The sequence below is a fragment of the Octodon degus genome, unplaced genomic scaffold (assembly GCF_000260255.1).
Source record: "Octodon degus isolate 3935 unplaced genomic scaffold, OctDeg1.0 scaffold00111, whole genome shotgun sequence".
NCBI lineage: Eukaryota > Metazoa > Chordata > Mammalia > Rodentia > Octodontidae > Octodon > Octodon degus.
In genome coordinates this window covers 9,037,611-9,056,401 of record NW_004524687.1, presented here as the reverse complement: position 1 = coordinate 9,056,401, position 18,791 = coordinate 9,037,611, and the positions used below count along the sequence as shown (strand labels likewise).

General features: G+C 37.1%; 1 protein-coding gene and 1 pseudogene across 5 annotated transcripts in view; one reads left to right on the top strand and one right to left on the bottom strand.

Moving 5' to 3' along the window:
* Positions 1–18,791, bottom strand: part of Gkap1 (G kinase anchoring protein 1) — a 162,283-nt gene that overhangs the window by 80,733 nt on the left and 62,759 nt on the right. For all 5 annotated transcript variants that reach the window (XM_023699182.1, XM_023699184.1, XM_023699181.1 and 2 more), the window contains 2 exons: positions 7,444–7,521; positions 914–1,037 (listed from right to left, as the gene is read on the bottom strand). In XM_023699182.1, coding sequence (XP_023554950.1) covers positions 914–1,037; positions 7,444–7,521 — 202 coding nt within the window. The remainder of the gene's footprint in view (positions 1–913; positions 1,038–7,443; positions 7,522–18,791) is intronic.
* LOC105743269 lies at positions 16,845–17,370 on the top strand (annotated as a pseudogene).

The following is an 18,791-nucleotide window of genomic DNA, read 5'->3' as shown; positions in this document are numbered from 1 at the left end:
GCTTGCCTGGCAAGTGCAAGAGCCTGAGTTCAATCCCGGGTTCCGGGGAAAAAAAAAAAAAGATTATGAGCTATTGAGCTGCAGAGATAGCTCAGTGGTCTAAGCAGCCTGCTTCACAAGTGCAAGGACCTAGGTTTGATCCCTGGTACCGCGTGCCATGCCAGCCATTGAAACCAGGTGTGGTGTCACACACCTGTAATCCCAGCACTGGGGAGGCTGAGACAGAAGGATCACTATGAGTCCAAGCTGCATAGTGAGACCCTGTACCAAATAAATAAGTAAAGATTAAAAAAATAAAATTGTAAACTTAAAATCTCATAAAAATATAAATTGTTTCAAAATAAAAATTATTTTAAATTAAAAAAATAAAAATAAAAAAAATTGTGAGCTATTTATTTTAAAAATACATTAAAGTGATCTGATAGTACTATGAAAATATCCTAGAAGTTGATGTTAATTTATAGAATGCAAAAATGAACTCCTAAATAAATATATTTATATCAAATAAAGCATCTACTTAGCAACAAAACAGCATTTCTAGAAAAGATAACAGGGATGAAGGGAGGAATGGAGGGAGAGAGGGCATGAGTGCTGTAACAGAAGAGTTTCACTTCTTATTGTCCTTTTGCCTTTCTCCATGTGACAATGCAGCAAGAAAATCCTCACCAGATGACACTCCAGCAAGAACCTCTGCCTTCAGAACTGAGCCAGTAAATTTGTTTATTATAAATTATCCTGTTTCAGGTATTCTGCTTTAGTAGTAGAAAATGAACTAAGACCAAAGCTTACATTTTACATTCTGCACAATATAACACTACAAAACAATTTTTAAATGTTTCTAAAATGAAAAAAGATACTTTACAACTTAAGTTCTTAAACTGTCTTCTAGTATAACAGATATTGCATATATTACCTTCAGACTGGAAATCTTTTAGTGATACTGTGAGGGGTTTGTCTCTTCCTTGATGATTCTTTCTTTTATCTTTTTTATGTATAATCTTTGAATGAGCTGAAGCATTTTCAGTATTTTCATACTCCTGAAAAGAATTACCAACAATAATTAAAGTTTCATTTATGAATTATAAAACCAATTCACCAATAGTATGTTTTTTAAAGTTGTACTTAGCGAGTGTTATGGATTAAATTCAAAATGTTCCCCAAAAGTATTACGTATTCAGAGGGAAACTGGAAAGTTATTGGATAGTGGGGTGACTTTATTCATCAATAGATTAACCCATTGATGATTTCTGTGGCTAAATGTACTATTAGAAAACAAAGAGGCTATCCTTTTTTTTTTTTTTTTTTTTTGTATTTTAGGGAAGAGTCTACAGGATGTTCAGGATCTCACTACTAGATCAAGACTCATAACAATCCGCCTGCTTACAGCCTCCCAACAGCTGGGATTATAGGTGCCCAGTCTCAATTGCTGTGTCAGCATGCCCCGGGAGCGGGACTGGAATAGCAGGCCCAGGGATGGAATCCTTGGTCCCTGCTCCTGCTTGCAGGTACTTTAATCCACTGAGCTATTTGGCCAGCCCTTAAAGAAGCTATTCTTGTCCCTGGCTCCTCTCTTCTCTCTGCTTTCTGGCTGCATGAAGGTAAACAGTTTTCCTCTACTGTGTTCTTCCAGTCATGGAGCCAACTAACTATGGGCTAAAATCCTCTGAAACTACCTCTCTTCCTTTAAGTTGTGGACATCAGGTATTTTGTCCCAGCAACAGGAAAGTCATAATAGAGAAAAATCATACCAGGAGTGGTGTTGACACTGGGACTGTACCTGACCATGTAGTTGACAAGCCTTTGGAATTGCTTTCCAAGAAGAATTTGAAAAGGCTTGGAGATGCAAGATAGGAAACCAAGAAAGGTGTAAGCAGAGCAAGAAGGGAGATTCTGGTCAGAGCTCAGAGGACTAGAATGCTGTAGGAATATAAATAGTAAAGGACAAGCTTATGAGGTTTCAGTTGGGAATAATTCTACTGGAAAATGGGCTATCAGGCATGCATGCTTCATTAGGGCAAAGAATTTGTTTTGTCTGGTTCTAAGACTTGCAGTGCTGAATTTATTTTTGTTTTGTTTATGCTGGGGTTCTTTTTCTTTTTTTTTTTTTTTTAAGACAAGGTCTAAGTAGTTCAAGCTGGCCTCACACTTGTGGCAATCCTTCTGCCTCAGCCTCACAAATTCTGGGATTACAAAGGTGTGCCACCACATCTGACCTACAAAAGTGAATTTAAAGTTTGCAGACTAAATGATCTGAGAGAAGAAACTTCAAGGCAGCCCAACATTCTAGTTGTAGCATAGGTATAGTTGGTTGCTTTAAGCTAGACCTACAGTAAGAAATCAGGAGCAAACAGCAGAGCTGAATGATATTGAAAGTATGCAATTTTGCCAGAAAAACAGCAGCTACAAAGTTGGGGCAAAGGAGAGCATCACTGCTGAGATTAGCATTTTAAAAAAGCCAAGTACTCTGTATAAGGACAACAGGAAAGATACCTTGAGAGCATCTCAGGATATGGCCAGATCCCAATCTTGGTGGTATAAAAACATAACCTATCTAAAAGACTTTACTTTGAAAAGAGTACAACAGGGCTCCCTGCTCATTCTGAGCCACCTAGGAAGTGTTCCCCAAGTTCAGCAATGCCTCTTCCAAAAGGACCAGAATCCTGTTAAAGGAGCAGCAGACCTTGGGGTCATCCATGTGATGCTGGTTTTCAGACATTCAGAATCTAAAAGTGATGAAGTCCTAGAGGCTTCCACCCAAATTTCAAAGGAAGGCCTGTTCATGATGCTATGAGAATGAAGCTGAAGATCCCAAGAAGAGTTTAGTAGAGACCCTAAGAAGCTGCAGATGCCAGGAATGTGGATCTCTGCTGAGGAAAACTGTAGGCAGTGAGCAGAGCCAGTCCAAGAGAGAGGCCATGTGGGCAGCAACTAGTAATGCTATATGAGTGGGGCCTCACAAGCCCTTTTGAGCTCACATCTCTTTTCAACCTGCCCCAGTTGCTAGATGTCAACTACAGGATTTAATGTTTTCCCTGCTGGACTTCAGTCTTGCTTTGGCCCACGTGTTTTACATGTCCCTATTCCTCCCTTTTGAGATGGGAGTGAGACAGATAGATAGATAAATAGATAGATAGATAGATAGATAGATAGATAGATAGATAGAGATCAATCGATCGATCGAGCAATCGATCCCCATATATTGGAAGTACAGTGGTACCTCAGTTCATAGTTATTCTATGACACTCAAATGAAAGTCAATTTCTTAACTGCCAAATCCAAAAGGCATTCTGTTTCCTAATCTCTTGTTTGCTTTTTGCAGTACATTTCTGAGCACTCCTAAGTTTTCTTTACTGAGGTTTTTCTCCCCCCTATAATTCTTGTATATTCCGGGGAGATGGCTCAGTGGAATAAGCGCTTCCCTGGCAAGCACAAGGGTCTTAGTTCAATCCTTGGTTCTGGAAAAAAAATTCTTGTATATTTGTAATGCAGGTTTGTTTTCAAATCATTAGTGGGCCACGCTGGCCCTACACAATCCTCCTGTCTTTGCATCCTAAGTGCTACAATTGTACAGTATGTGCCAGCAGGCCCAACTCCCCACCCTCTTTCTTTAAGTGTACCTTCTCATCCACCATTATCCCATTCTTAATCTGTTCTTTGCTTTATACTCATATTCTTCAATATCAAAACTTGAAGTTCTACCTTTACATTAATGATTTACATATGTACAGCCAACTCTAGAACACACAGCTGGACTATTCAATAGGCATCATCACTTTAATGTTTATCTTTGCATGTAGCTATCCTGTTTTCCCCACTTGATCCTCCACTAAGTACTCTGTCATGCCTCCACCATACATAAAACAATCTAGGCTACAAACTCAGTATCCTCTTCTCATTCTTCCTACAAACTTTATATTAAAGTTTGTTTCTAGGCCTTGTTGAGTTTTTCTAAAGATCTCTTAAACCTATTCTGGATTTCTCATACCTTTTGTCACTGCTTTATCTTTTTTTTTTTTTTTTCTTGGACCCTGAAATGCTCCAATTTTAACCCTTTGATCCATCTTCTACAATGCTACAGCATGAGTTTCAAAAACAAAGACCTGAGATTTATAAACTAAGAATATTCAATAGCTTTGTGCCACCAGGTATATAAAATACAACCTTCTTTATGTCCCCTCCTGACCACATTTCAGCAATTCTAGGTTCCCAAATCATTTTTTCAAGCATCTGTGTTCTTTCACACTTATACATCTTGTATACCTGCCAGACCTAGCCTGAGAATATCTACTTTCCTCCTGACCACCCTGGGAACTTCTCACATATCTAATAGGACTTTTCATCAAGAATTTGTTCTAAAAATCTACTCCCTTCAAAGGTACTGAAAAGTTGTCAACTCTTCTGAATACTCACTACATTAAGAACTTGTTCTCTCAGTATTATGCCCCATAATTGTATGTATATCTCCCTCCACTAAACTCAAGGGCAGGTTAAAGCCCTATCATTATCTTGTATATATATATACGTTATGCAGCTATTATTAGTGAATTAGTGACCAAAGAAGATTAAAAAAAAAAAAACAAACCAGGATCCCAAACTTCAATTCTTGGTTATGAAATCCTTAGGCTAAAATAACTATACTTATTTTATTGGAATATTAACTTAAAACTCAATGACTACATCAATATAATCATGTAAAACTAGTCAGTGTATACAAAAGAAGTTCCTCAATTCCCTTACAGTCTTTACTGTTTAACAAAACCAATGCTTTGGAGCACTGGTATACTTTGTGGCAAGAAAACTGGCTATCACCATGGTTTTATCAACACCATTTATTCTTCTCTAATGATACAGCTAATCCTATTACCTTTAGCATCTTGACATACATCCCAACAACAATAAAACCACTGTATGATAGCATTCTATTTGATAAAAAATGTGTCTTAATTGAACACTGCAGGAAAATCTTTCCAGTGTAACCTGAAAGGCGATTTTAAAAGATTAAGTAGTAGTAAGTTGGACAATACACACACATACACACACACACACACTGCTGAGGACTGAATCCAGGACCTTGCACATGATAGGCAAAGATTCTATACCACTAAGCTACATCCCTAGTCCTTTTAATTTTAAAAAAAATAAAAGGTGCCCAGGCTAGCCTCATACTTGCAATCCTCCTGCCTCAGTCTTCTGAGTAGCTGGGATCATAACACATCATGGCTATCTCCATTTTTCCTCTAAACTGACATATAACAAATCATTCTTGGTTATTAAGAATAACAGGAATGAGACAATGAAAAATGAAATAAGCAGCAAAATCACATTTTCATTTATCTACAAATAAACAGCAAAATCATCTGTTATATTTTAATTCCTTTCTTTCTTTCATCTTGGATAAAAGTTATTAACATACACTGACACAGCCAAAAAAACCTTAAACTTGACCACGAACCACTTCTGAATAATCACAAATCGACTAAATTTAATGTACCAAACAAACCTCATGAAATGTTAAAGACTAAAATGTTAAAAAGCTGAGCCAGGTGTGGTGGCACACTCCTGGAGTCCCAGCATTCAGGGGGCTGAGACAGGAGGACTGTTCCAAGTTCAAGTCCAGCGTAGGCTGCAAAGTGAGCTAAAGGCCAGCCTGAACTACACAGCAAGACCCTGCCTCCAAAAAACAAAAATAAATAAATGAAATGTTAAGCTGAAGATAATCAATGCTTTGTCAATTTAAATATAGACACTGCAAAACAACACTACTTTTTATTTAAACATTCCTACTGTCATAAGCTATAGAATGCACAGAATGCATCTCCATACAGGGACTGATATCAAAACTCAGTGATAAATGTTCAATTTACTATCTTCTACATTTTTATTAGTGTTTACAGTAAAAATGATTACATTTACTGCAGGGAGTTGGTACATGTACATAGCACACATTTTTTCATTCCCTTCCCCTCCCTCCTCCCTCCAAAACATCAAAAATGGTGTCCTACTCTAGTTAACTGTACTGTGTATCTGACAGAATTTCTCTTTATCAGTATCTGTACTACAGTGCTCACAGCTATTTAAACTTTTTAATCCATTTTGGTGGTAGGGATTGAACCCAGAGCCTCATATATGATAAGCACACAGTGTACCACTCAGCTATTTCCTCATATCCCCTAAACCTACAATTCTCTTATAAATTTCAAATTAATCAGTGTGTTTTGGTACAGGTCTATAATCCCAGGACTTGGAGGCTGAGGTAGAAGGATCACCACAAATTCAAGGCCAACCTTACTACACAGCAAGACCCTGTCTCAGGAAAACAAAAGCCAAATAAATGAATAATCAACCATCTTGTCAATTTCATTTCCTTTCTTCTATTCATCTTTGGTGAACAAACTTTAAACATCCTAAAACATCAGACAAAGCTTAATCTACACGTTTCTCTCTTCTCAAAACTTGAATAGAAATGCTATTGCAAAATGTTCTTGACATAAAGAGTTACTCCTTAGGGGTTTTTTTGTTTGTTTGTTTGTTTGTTTGTTTTTGAGACAGTTTTACTATGTAATTCAGGGTGACCTTGAACTTACTAGGTAGCCTAGGTTGGCCTCAAACTTATGATCTTCCTGCCTTAGGCTCCCAAGTGCTGTGAGTACAGGCATGCACCACCATGTCCAGCATAACAGGTATTGGGAAATGGAAAGAAAATGTTCAAATGAGAAAAAGGGAGCAAGGGAGAGGGAAGGGAGAAGGGAAAAGGAAGGAAGAGACAAGGAAAAAAAAAAGGAAATAGAAAAAAATGGAGGGGCTGGTGAGATGGCTCAGTGGTCTAAAGCACCTACTTAGAACAAGCTTGGCAAAGCACGGGGACCACGGTTCAATCTCCCAGCACCACATGCCAGCCAGCACCGCCCCCTGGTGGGCTGAGCTGGTCACACACACACACACACACATAAATAAATAAATAAAATTTAAAAAAAAAAGAAAAAAATGGAATAAAATGAGGGGAAGATGTGTTGAAAGGAACAGAGGGGAATGAAAAAAAAAGCAAGATATATAATGTACAGGTATAAATTTCCTATAATTAGTGTTATCATTACGCATATCTAAAATGTATCAATAAAAAATATGGTTGAGCAGGGAATGGTCAACTATTGACAGTAGCCAAGTCAAACTACTATCTATTTCTGAAAATAAAGTTTTATTGGGGAGAAAAAAAGCTCTTGATAAAATCTTATAACAATGATGAACTTTTAGGACAAAGTTTATTTCATTCTGCAGTGTAGGTGATTAAATCCAGGGCCTTGTGTATGCTAGACAAGCACTCTACCATTGAGCTACATCTCCAACCCTAAAGGACAACTTTTATGTAAAAATCAGAAACTTAGTTCTAGCCTTTGACTATTTAAAACTTCTGAAGTATGGAAATCAATAAACAAGCAAAAATACCTTTTTGTGTTCTTCATATTCTAATTTACTTAGCAATAATGCCTTCTCAAGATCAGCTTCAAACATTTCAGATGTCAGCTAAAAAAAAAAAAAAAGTTTCATAGTAAACAGATAACAGTACTAAACTCACTAAAAAGTAACTATGACACATGCCAGTATATAGAGGAAAAGAAAATACGTATGTTCAAAAACACCATCATTTCTCCAGAGTTATTTAACATTGCCACATTACAGAACTCTGTATCTTATATAAGATACCAAAGTACAAACTTCCACTTCTGGGATTTCTATTTCTCCCTTCATTGTTAATCATCTGCTGTATATGATATAACCTTACCTTTCACTTTAGTAAATATCTTACAAATAAATCAATATCAAAACAGATGTAAGACAGCATCCAGTTTAGGAAACAAAAATTTTAACAACAACTACTACTGAAAAAAATATAGCTAACACTGAAAAATAACTGAATAAGTATTATTAAATAGAGTAAACCATTTCCTGAAAAATAGAAAAATCCACAGGTAAAAACCCTTTAAAATAAACGACCAGGGGCTGGGGAGATGGCTCAGTAGAATAAGTGCTTGCCAAGCACAAGGGCCTGAGTTCAATCCCTGGTTCTGCAAAAAATAAATAAATTAATTAATTAAATTAAATTAAATTAGCGACCAAATGCCTTGGTATGTGCCAACTATTAGAGAATATTTATGGTGCAGGTTTTTACTTTCAAAATTATATACTACAAGTTTGCCTTACATTTAAATCATGTAATACAGTAATGAAATGATTCCTCTTCCTAATCACTCCATCCCAATTTAACTTTTACAACCTATCTTTTGCACTCTCCAGTCTAATTATTCTCTACAAGAATTATTTTCTTAAATGCCAGGTAGAACTGCTGCAGTACGTAGACAGAAATTTGGTGTTCACTACACTGGTTAAAGTGATTACATATATATATATATATATATATATATATATATATATATATATTTTAAACTTGCAACATGACAGGAATAAATATCCTATATTTGAGCATGTCTATGTGTGCTATGAATGTCTTATTTTTGTATGTCCAGAATACCTTCCTTTACTCAAATGTCCTTTAATTGAGCAGGATAAGCACATAACTGTGTATATTACTTAACACCATACCCACACTGATACTGAAGCTTTTATCACCAACAACAGAGGTAAGGGGAGGTTTCTGTTCTACTATTCTAAGAATTAAATTTGAGGAATAAAGACAAAGCCAGTGAGATTTAATTATAATGATAGGTCTTGAAGAGTAGTATCTACTAGCTCACACCTCTGAGTACCCCAGAATTTGTTAGTTTACATCTTTTCCAAGATCTGTTTAGGTCTGAATTCAAATCTATGGGTTATTCAATGTCCATCCAATAAAATATACTTTTTCTTGAGTTTTTTAATAATTGTCTTATTACTTAATAATGAAAAAAAACTAAAGTAAAATAGAGACCAACTAACAAAGGATATCCCAATCTCTTCTCAGCTTTTCAGCCAAGATTAAGCACAAAAGATATATGCTTAGAAGTAGAAAAGTATTAATACTGAACTCTGTAAACTTAATCTTTCCTTCCTAACCAAAGCTATCCCCTTGAAAGCATCTCATCAGATTCTATGCTAAGACAAGAACAACAAACAGGGGCCTGAGAGATAGCTCAGTGATCTAAAGCTCCTGCTTAGGCAAGCCTATGCAAATGTGCAGGGACCGTGATTAGATCCCCAGCACCACATGCCACGCCAGCCCCACCCCAAGAGAGGGCTGAACCAGCCACACACACAAAAAAGGACAAATATTAGGTATATACACAAATATATTAATCTAATTTTGAAAAATACTACTGGAATTAAAATAACACCATATAGCAAAATCTGATTAAGCCCACAGTAAACTATATATACTTATCCCATAGAACTCAAAAGAATTTAAAAATTCAATCCAAATCAGTAATGTGTAGGAAAAATAAAATAACCTTTTACCTTTAAATTATATAAGTGGGCATTAAAAAAACAACAAGTAAGGGCCGTGGATATAGCTCAGCAGCATAGTGCCTGCCTGGCAAGCATGAGGTCATAAATTCAATTCCCAGTACCAAATAAAAGGAAAGAGAGAGAGAGAGAGAGAGAGAGAGAGAGAGAGAGGTAAATGCTCCTAAAAAGACAACAAACAGTAGAAAGGTAGGAAAAAAAACCGTGAATTCATGTTGGTACAGAACAACAAATTACTACTGAACTCTATAAACTCTATAAACAACAAATTACTACTGAACTCTATAAACAACAAATTACTACTGAACTCTATAAACAACAAATTACTACTGAACTCTACGAACACCAGTAGTACGTCAATTTCTGCTCCTAAATTCAAACCAAACTGAGTACAAAATGTCTCACCATAATTAAAGCATAATGGTCATCCAAAGAAAAAAAAAGTAACAAAACAATTTACTTTAAACAAAGCTGGTTTGCCATTATGTAGATTCTGTACTAAACACATTAAAAAATAAATTAAAAAAAAATAAAATGTGAAACCTAAATCACCATGAAGACCAGAACTTGATTACTGACCCAGGTCACTTTGTGAAATTGCTGCATGAGATTAAAATGAATTTCTTTATTAATGAACCCTCTGTGTTGCTCTGGATGTTTGGTATATCAGCTCAACTTTTATGTGTCTCTCACTATCTTCCTTAGATAATTTTTTTTGAGGTACTGTTTCTGTTGTCTGTGCTTCGCTTAATAGCTTTGCCATGATTTGCGTAATTCTGCGTCTGAGTTTTATCTCTTTTCCTTCCCTACACACTTGGAGAATTTTAGCTTCTATTCTGAATTCCCTTGATATATTAGCACTTATCAATAAATAATATATTCAAGTCATCCATTAAATACTTTTGAGCACCTTCCAGCAGCACAGTTATGAGCTAAAGGGTCCCCTCTTTCAAATTGATAAGCTGAAATCCTATCTCCTAGAAATTCACAATGTGACCCTATTTGGAGACAGGAACTAAAGAGACAAACCTAGGAGACAAAGACATACATGAACTTAGAAAGTCATATGCCTGAAATCTCTGAAATGATAGCAACTGAAGTAAAGAAACAAGTTTATCAAGCTATAGAAGAAGTAAGATTAGAAATAATCTCTAACATCCAAAAAAAGAACAATCATGAAAGTATTACTCAGCAAAGCTAAAGAAGACATAGATATCAAAAAAGAGTATAAGATAAAAATGATGGCAACACTGAATGAACAATAAGGGAAAGGATTAGAATACATGAAACTGATTCAAACAGATACCCAGGAAAATTAAGAACGCCACTGAACACTGGCAAAAAAGCTTGAATGAAATTGAAGATAGACTTTTAGACCTTGAAGACAGTGTTGCAGCTAAACGTGAAACAAAAGACCTCTTAAAGCTAACAAGGCACCAGGAAATAACAATTCAGCAGCTACAAGATGATGCAAAGAAAAATAATATAACAATAATAGGTTCCTATGAAGCAGCAGGAGATAGCACAAATGACATTAAAAGACTACTTGCAGAAGTACTAGCAGAAAGTTTTCCAAACATGAGAAAAGAATCTGACATACAGATAAGCAAGGCATACAGAACTCTGCACAGCCATGAACACAATAAATCTACACCTACACATATAATAATCAAGATCTCAGAAATTAAGCAAAAAAACCCAGAATATTAAAAGCTGCTAAAGAGAAGAAACCGATCACACACAATAGAAAGCCCATAAGAATCATGGCAGAGTTCTCAACACAAATCATCAAATCAAGAAGAGCTTAGAGTACAGTATTTCAAGTCCTGAAAGAAAATAACTTCCAACCTAGATTGATTTACCCTACACAACTATCTATCAAATTCAATGGTAAAATAAGATCCTTCTGTGACAAAGAACTGAAAAAATTCATGACCACCAAAACAATACTACAAAGAGTAGTAACAGATATTCTATAAAGAGACATACGTGATCACATCTTCAAGAACAGAAAAGAACCACCAAACAGAGAAAGTAATTAAAAAGTGGGAAAAATTATACCATATAACAGGAAAATAACATGACAAATATAAGCCAATATGTATCAGTTATAATCATCAATGTAAATGGCTTCTATTCACCAATCAAAAGGAACAAACTGGCAGAATACATTAAGAAACAAAATCCAACAATATGTTGCATACAAGAAACACATTTAACTCAAAAGGAGATTCACACACTAAAAGGCAAAGGACGGAAAACAATCCTCCGTGCCACAGGAAATCAGAAAAAAAAAAAAAAGGGTAGCTATCCTGGTTATTAATATCAGTTTCAAACCAGAAATCATCCAAGAGACAAAGAAGGTCACTACATGCTTCTTAAGGGAAAACTGTAAGAGGAGGAGAGAACAATAATAAATATATACTCACCTAATGTAGGAGCACCCTCCTACATAACACAAATTTTAACAGACATGAAAAATCAAATGGGCAATAATAGAATAGTAATGGGGACTTTAACATGCCACTGTCACAAAGAGATAGATGAATGAGGCAAAAAATTAGCAAAGAAATAACAGAAGTAGACCAAACTTGTGATGAAATTGACTTGGTAAAAACCTTTAGATTATCTCACCCAGAAACAACAGAATACATTCTTCTCAGCTGCACATGGGACATTCTCCAAAACAGACCATATACTAGGACACAGAACACTCTTTAAGTAAATACAAAGGAACTGAAATTATCCCATGCATACTATCTGCTCACAGCGCAATAAAACTGAAAATTTTTGACAAGAGAAACTACAAAAACACCATAAACTCATGGAAATTAAATAACAACCTCCTAAACAACCAGTGGGTCACAGACGAAATTAATGAAGAAATTTAAAAAAATGAAACAAAAATGCAGATATAACTTAGCAAAACTTGTAGAGTACAATGAAAGCTGACTTTAAAAAGGCAAATTTTTAAAGGAAAACAGAACAACAAAAATAAATGATCTTATGCTGCACCTCAAGCTCCTAGAAAAAGAGCAAGTCAAGACCAAAGCCCAAAGGAGGCAGGAAATTATAAAGATGAGAACAGAAATTAATGCACTGCAGACAAAGGAAACAATACAAAGAATAAATACATGAAAGAGTTGGTCCTTTGAAAGAATAGATAAAATTGATATACCCCTAGCTAATCTAATCAAAAAAATGAAAGAAAAAAACCCAAATTCATGCAATAAAGAATGAAAAGGGGGAAATCACTACAGACTCTAGAGAAAGTCAGAAGAACATCAGTATCTACTTTCAGTATCTTTACCCTCAATTGATGGATAACATGGAAGAAATGGACAGTTTCCCAGATATATATGAAAGGCCAAAGCTGAGTCGAAAAGATATACAAAGTCTAAATAACCTAACAATGAGAAACAAAACTGAAAATGTTATAAAAAAAATCTACCAACAAAGAAAACCCCAGGTCCTGATAGATTCACAGCAGAATTTTTTTTTTAATGTATTTAGTACAGGTCAATAGGGTTTCACTGCGCGGAACAGACTTGTAGTGAGCCTCCTGTTTTCAGCTTCCCAAGTGCTGGGATTACAGGTGCGTGCCACCACACCCAGTCTCATTCACCCTCTCTCAGTGCCCCAGGGGCGGGGCTGGCACAGCATGAGAATCAAACCCAAGTCCCCCAGTGCTTGCCTAAGCAGGCACTTCAGTCTGCTGAGCTAGCTGGCCAGCCCCTCACAGCAGAATTCTCTAAGAAATTCAGAGAAGATATAATGTCAACTTTTCTCAAACTCTTGAAAGAAATTGAAAGGTGAGAAATTCTCCAAAACTCATTCCTGGAAGCACGTATTACTGATTCCAAAAGCAGAGAAAGATCCTACTAAAAAAGAGAACTACAGGCTAATCTTTCTAATGACTAGACATGCAAAAATCCTCGATGAAATACTAGCAAACAATGCAGCAAGCAAATCATCAAGACTGTACATCATGATCAAGTAAAATTCATTCCAGAAATGCAGAGATGGTTCAACATATGCAAATCCATAAATGTAATACACTACATCAACAGAACCAAGAACAAAAACCACATGATCATCTCAATAGATGTTGGGAGCCACAGGAAGCTAGGAAATTGATCAAATGTGTGTAGGTGGCACTGGTCATCAGTGCCTAATGCAAACAAGCTACCTCCATCCTAAGAAAAACATCCTGTCTGGTTCAGGTCAGCTATAAGTTGCTAGGCAACCTTGTGTCACGTGTTACTAACTTTGTAAAAGTATAAATAAAGGATAGTTTTGTTGTGTGGTTGGGTTAGTATTGCCCATCAGCCAGACTAGCAACCATCTAGCCCAGCTTTTGTTGTCTTGTCTATCTTCCTCATTCCTGTCTCCCTAGTTAGAACCGTTCACAGTAAGAACAATGGATCCCTACAAATAGACACACAAAAAGCATTTGACAAAGTCTAACATTCATTCATGATCAAAACCCTATAGAGAATTGGAATAGATGATCTATATCTCAACCTGATAAAAGACATTTATGAGAAACCAACAGCCAACATGATACTAAATGGGCAAAAATTGAAGGCCTTCACTTTAAAATCAGGAATAAGACAAGGATGTCCACTGTCTCCACTCTTATTCAACATAGTTCTGGAAACATTAGCCAGAGCAATCAGACAAAAGAGAGAAATAAAAGGAATAAGGATTGGAAAAGAAGAAGTAAAATTATCATTATTTGCCGATGACATGATAACTCTATATAGAGAACCCCAAATTCTCCACCAAGAGTCTTATAAATTTAATCACCAAATTCAGCAATGTAGCAGCAGGATACAAAGTCAACACCCAAAAATCAGCAACATTTTTCTAAACCAGAATAAACACACTGAGAGAGAAATTAGGGAAAACATGTCTTTTACAACATATCCAAAAAAATGAAATACTTAGGAAACAATCTCACAAAGGATATAAAAGTTTTATACTATGAAAATCATGGTACTCTGGAAAAGAGACTGAAGATGATGAGAAAATGGAAAAATATTCCATGCCCCTGGCTAGAAAGAACCAAAATTATGAAAATGGCCATATGCCCAAAATTGTTATATAGCTTCAATGCAATCCCAATTAAAATACCATTAATATACACCTCACAGAGCTACAAAAAAACCTTCCTCAAACTTATTTGGAACCAGAAGAGACCCAGAATATCAAAAGCAAAGGAAAGGCAGGAGGCATCACAATCCCTGACCTGAAATTATATTATAAAGCTACTGTGTTAAACTCAGCAGGGTACTGGCCTAGAGACAGACTTCAGGATCAATGGAACAGCTTAGAAGACGCAGACACAATTGGAAACACACTAAGCCACCTTATCTTTGATAAAGGGGCCAAGGAGTCTCACTGGAAGAAAGACAGCCTCTTTAATAAATGGTGTTGGAAAAACTGGCTTTCCACATGCCAAAGGCTAAAAGTAGACCCATGTCTATCACCATACACAAAGCTACAGTCAAAATGGATCAAAGATTTAAATATTAAAACAGAAACACTAAGTCTTCTGGAGGAAAATGCAGGTAGAAATCTTAAAGACACAGGGGTAAGTAGCAAGTTCACGAACAAAAGCCAAACTGCATGGGAAATAGATCAAAGAATCAACAACTGGGAATCTCATCTATTTGACAAGTTTGGTAAATAAAATTTAGTAGTGAACTGGCATGGATGAAAAAGTTAGATTTACCTACCGGTAGCAAGTATACTAGTTGGCAAAATGTATACATATGCACTGATTATAGTAATGCAAATTTGTGCAATGTCTATACAGGACATTGCTGAAATATTTAAAATGCATATACATAAAACATGATAAATCAAACAAAAGCATTTCCACTATACCTTCCTGAAATCACAAGGATATGAGAGTCAGAGCTTAAGACAATAAGATGATATAAAAAACAAAATAGAAAATAAATAGTAATATTATTTTGGAAGAAGAAAAGCAAATAGAGAAGCATTAACTGAGATCACAGAAGCAATGCATGCAAGCCAATAAGAAGCAAGTGAATGTGATCAAGAGTCGAAACCCTGAAAGTTTCAACCACAGAAGGCATCAGGTACCTCCAAAGCTATAGAATAAGGTCAGACTAAGAACTGCTTGAAAAATCTTTACATCCAGACCAAACAGACATCAACTTTAATCCTACCATTATTCTACCCAGCCAAGGACTAACCCCACACTTCCCCTACCTTGCTCAGGTAGGATCCAGGCGGTTTACTGCCCAGATCAATGAAACCAGAAAACTTTCAAACTCAGTGCCAGGGGAGGTGGTTAAGGTGAATCACAAAGTTGGAAACAGGAAAAGTAAATGAAGTCTCTACATTTGTACTTCCTGTGCCAGTTTCAAGAATTCCTAATTTAGTGTTTTTGGAGATAGTGATGTATAAATTTTCTTTTTGCAGGAGCTGGCAATAAAATAGCTAAATCACAATAATCAACTATTGGGGCTTGGGAGATGGCTCAGTGGAATAAGCGCTTCCCTGGCAAGCGCAAGGGCCTGAGTTCAATTCCCAGTTCTGAAAAAAAAAAAAAAAAAAAAAAAAAAAAAACCCACAATAATCAATTACAAAGATGCCAGTCATTAAGCACTAAAGGAGTTTCCCGTCAGATCCTGAGTTCTTTGTTGTAAATATGAATGGACAGCAAAAGGACATCAACTATTCAGGAAAGCCTGAATACAAAAGATCAGAAGGGACTTAAAAGAAAACAAAACAAAGGAACTGAATAAGGCAATAGACAAAAATGAAAACTAAATATTCCAACTAGAAAATTAGTGATTGGTGAGAGAGAAGATGTTCTACAAATGGGAAAAAAGAACACTGTTCTCTATTTACATGGGCATTCAGAGGCCAACAAGTAACTCTCAAAAATTAAAAAAATAAAGTAACAAAAACAATTACATCACCTAACATTCACTCTACAGAAAATTATGAAATTGGGAAGATGAGATGAAGAGAATTGTGCATGGGGAATTAGGATGGAGATGGTAGAAAGACAGGGATGTGGAGATAATAACTGCTTTTTTTTTCTTTTTTTTTTGAGACAGGGTCTTGCTGTGTAGTTTAGGCTAGCCTTTATCACACTATGTAGCCAAGGCAATCCTTCTGTCTCACCTCCTGAGTACTGGGATTACAGGTGTGTACCACCACTCCTGGCTTAGCTGTCTTTCATTAAAAACCTTGTAGTAGTAACAAGGACCATGTGCCAGATACCCTGGCCCACCAAGCCCAAGCCCTGGAGCCAAGCAGCCCTGGGGTCTGCACGTGTACCTCACCTTCAAGCACTCAGAGCCTGGCCCAGCTGTCCCAAGTGCAAAGGGAAAGAGCAAGATAACATGGAACTAGAAGCATTTCCTTCTATTTATGAAGGAGATGAAAGTTTCTAAAAATTAAGTAATTTCAATATAAGATAGGTAAAAATGGTGATCTCAAAGCTTTCTGATTAGAGATTTCATGGACAGAAAAATACCCCCAAACACTTCCAATTATATTTATGAATGCTTTTTGTAACACCAAATCATCAGCTGTAAAAGTATATTAGCCAAATTACAGGAAACAGTGGAGGCTAACCTTGGAACCGTTATAACCTATACATTGTTTGAGTATGCCACAGAAAATAAACAGTTCATAGAAAATCACTATCCTGTTAATACTACAACATCCATAAGCAATACCCATCTCAATCCCCATCAAGTAAGAAAAAACAAAACAAACAAAAAAAAAAAAAGAATAACTTTCAAAAGCTCAGAAAATGTTAAGCTGGCAGACAAAAAAGATCACAAAGGGCAACCTCCTCAAGCCTGGAACTGGGTTGGTGTTCTAAAGCATTTAAGCAAAACTGGCTCTAAGAATGATGATTAGCACTTGGAATTTGACATAAGGAAACAGCATCCTTTAAAATGTAAACTGGGTTCAACATCTTTCATTACTATTTTTTGGTACTGAAGTGGCTGTTTTTAAAATACAGTTTTTGTATACTTCTTACCTAATAAATGTAAGTAGAAAATTAAACGTGCTGGAAAATGGACTAAATATGTACTATGAAAAATAGATGGACTTTCCCCACCCCGCCCACCGAGTAGGAATTTCTGCTGAGTTCCGGGAACCCCCAGACCCATTCCTACTCAGGTCCAGTGAGTGTGTGGAGAGCTTCCTGCTACCCTGCTACGGCAGAACCAGTCCCAGCCCAGGTGCAGAGTGGGCCGGACCCTCTCCCACCCCCTCAGGCCGCCCCCCACCACTCCGTAGTACCTTCCCCACCCCGCCCGCTGAGTAGGAATTTCTGCCGAATTCCGGGAACCCCCAGAGCCAGTCCGAGCCCAGGTCCGGTGAGTGTGTGGAGAGCTTCCTGCAAGCCTGCGCTGGCAGGACCACTCCAAGACCAGGCACACCGTGGGCTGGACCCCCTCCCACACCCTTGTGCTGCCTCCCACCACTCCGCAGCACCTCCCCACCACGCCTGCCGAGTACGAATTCTGCAGTGTTCCGAGAACCCCCGGACCCAGTCTTAGCCCAGGTGCAGTGAGTGTGTGGAAGAGCTTCCTCTTTCACCTACTTCACCATGCCCCCTCCAGGCACAGCTCAGGCCTGGCATACATGCCTGGGGTATAACCCTGCAGCTGTAATCCCTGCAGAGAGTGTAGAGGATAGATCCACCCAGCTAGTCCAGGAGCAGAACATCATTCCACAGGGGCACAACATATTCACCCTCAAGGGCAGCAGTGGGAAGGATATGAGCACAGCAGCAAGACCTAATCCAGACGCAGCTAGATAAGTCCAAACTTTGGAGAGCTGCACCTGAACTTCAGTACGTGCGAAAGTTATAACTACAGCAAAGATCTACAACAAAGGGCAGAAGACAGGGCTATACAAAATGACAAGAAGGAACAAAATGCAACCTCAGAACCCAAGCCCCCCTGTAAAAAGTGCAGAGGACACTAACACAGAACAAAGTAGAAATCACACACCTGAAAGCAATGAATCAATGGCTTCTGAAATAAACGGCTGCACAAAGATATAGAAGACCTCAGACTGGAAATAAAAAAAGAAATCCCTGAATTAATAACATCTGCACTAAAGAATCAAATGCAGAAACATATGGTAGAAACCCAGTGCCCACCCAGAACAAGTGCGGAGGATACTAGCTCGGCTCAAATGCATGAATTAAGGGCATCAATAGTAAAAAAGCAACAGCAGAAAGATACAGAAGAAATCAGAGCGCAATTCTTTTCTGAAATAAAAAAAGAACTCTCAGAACTCTTGGCAGATGAAGTAAAGAAGCA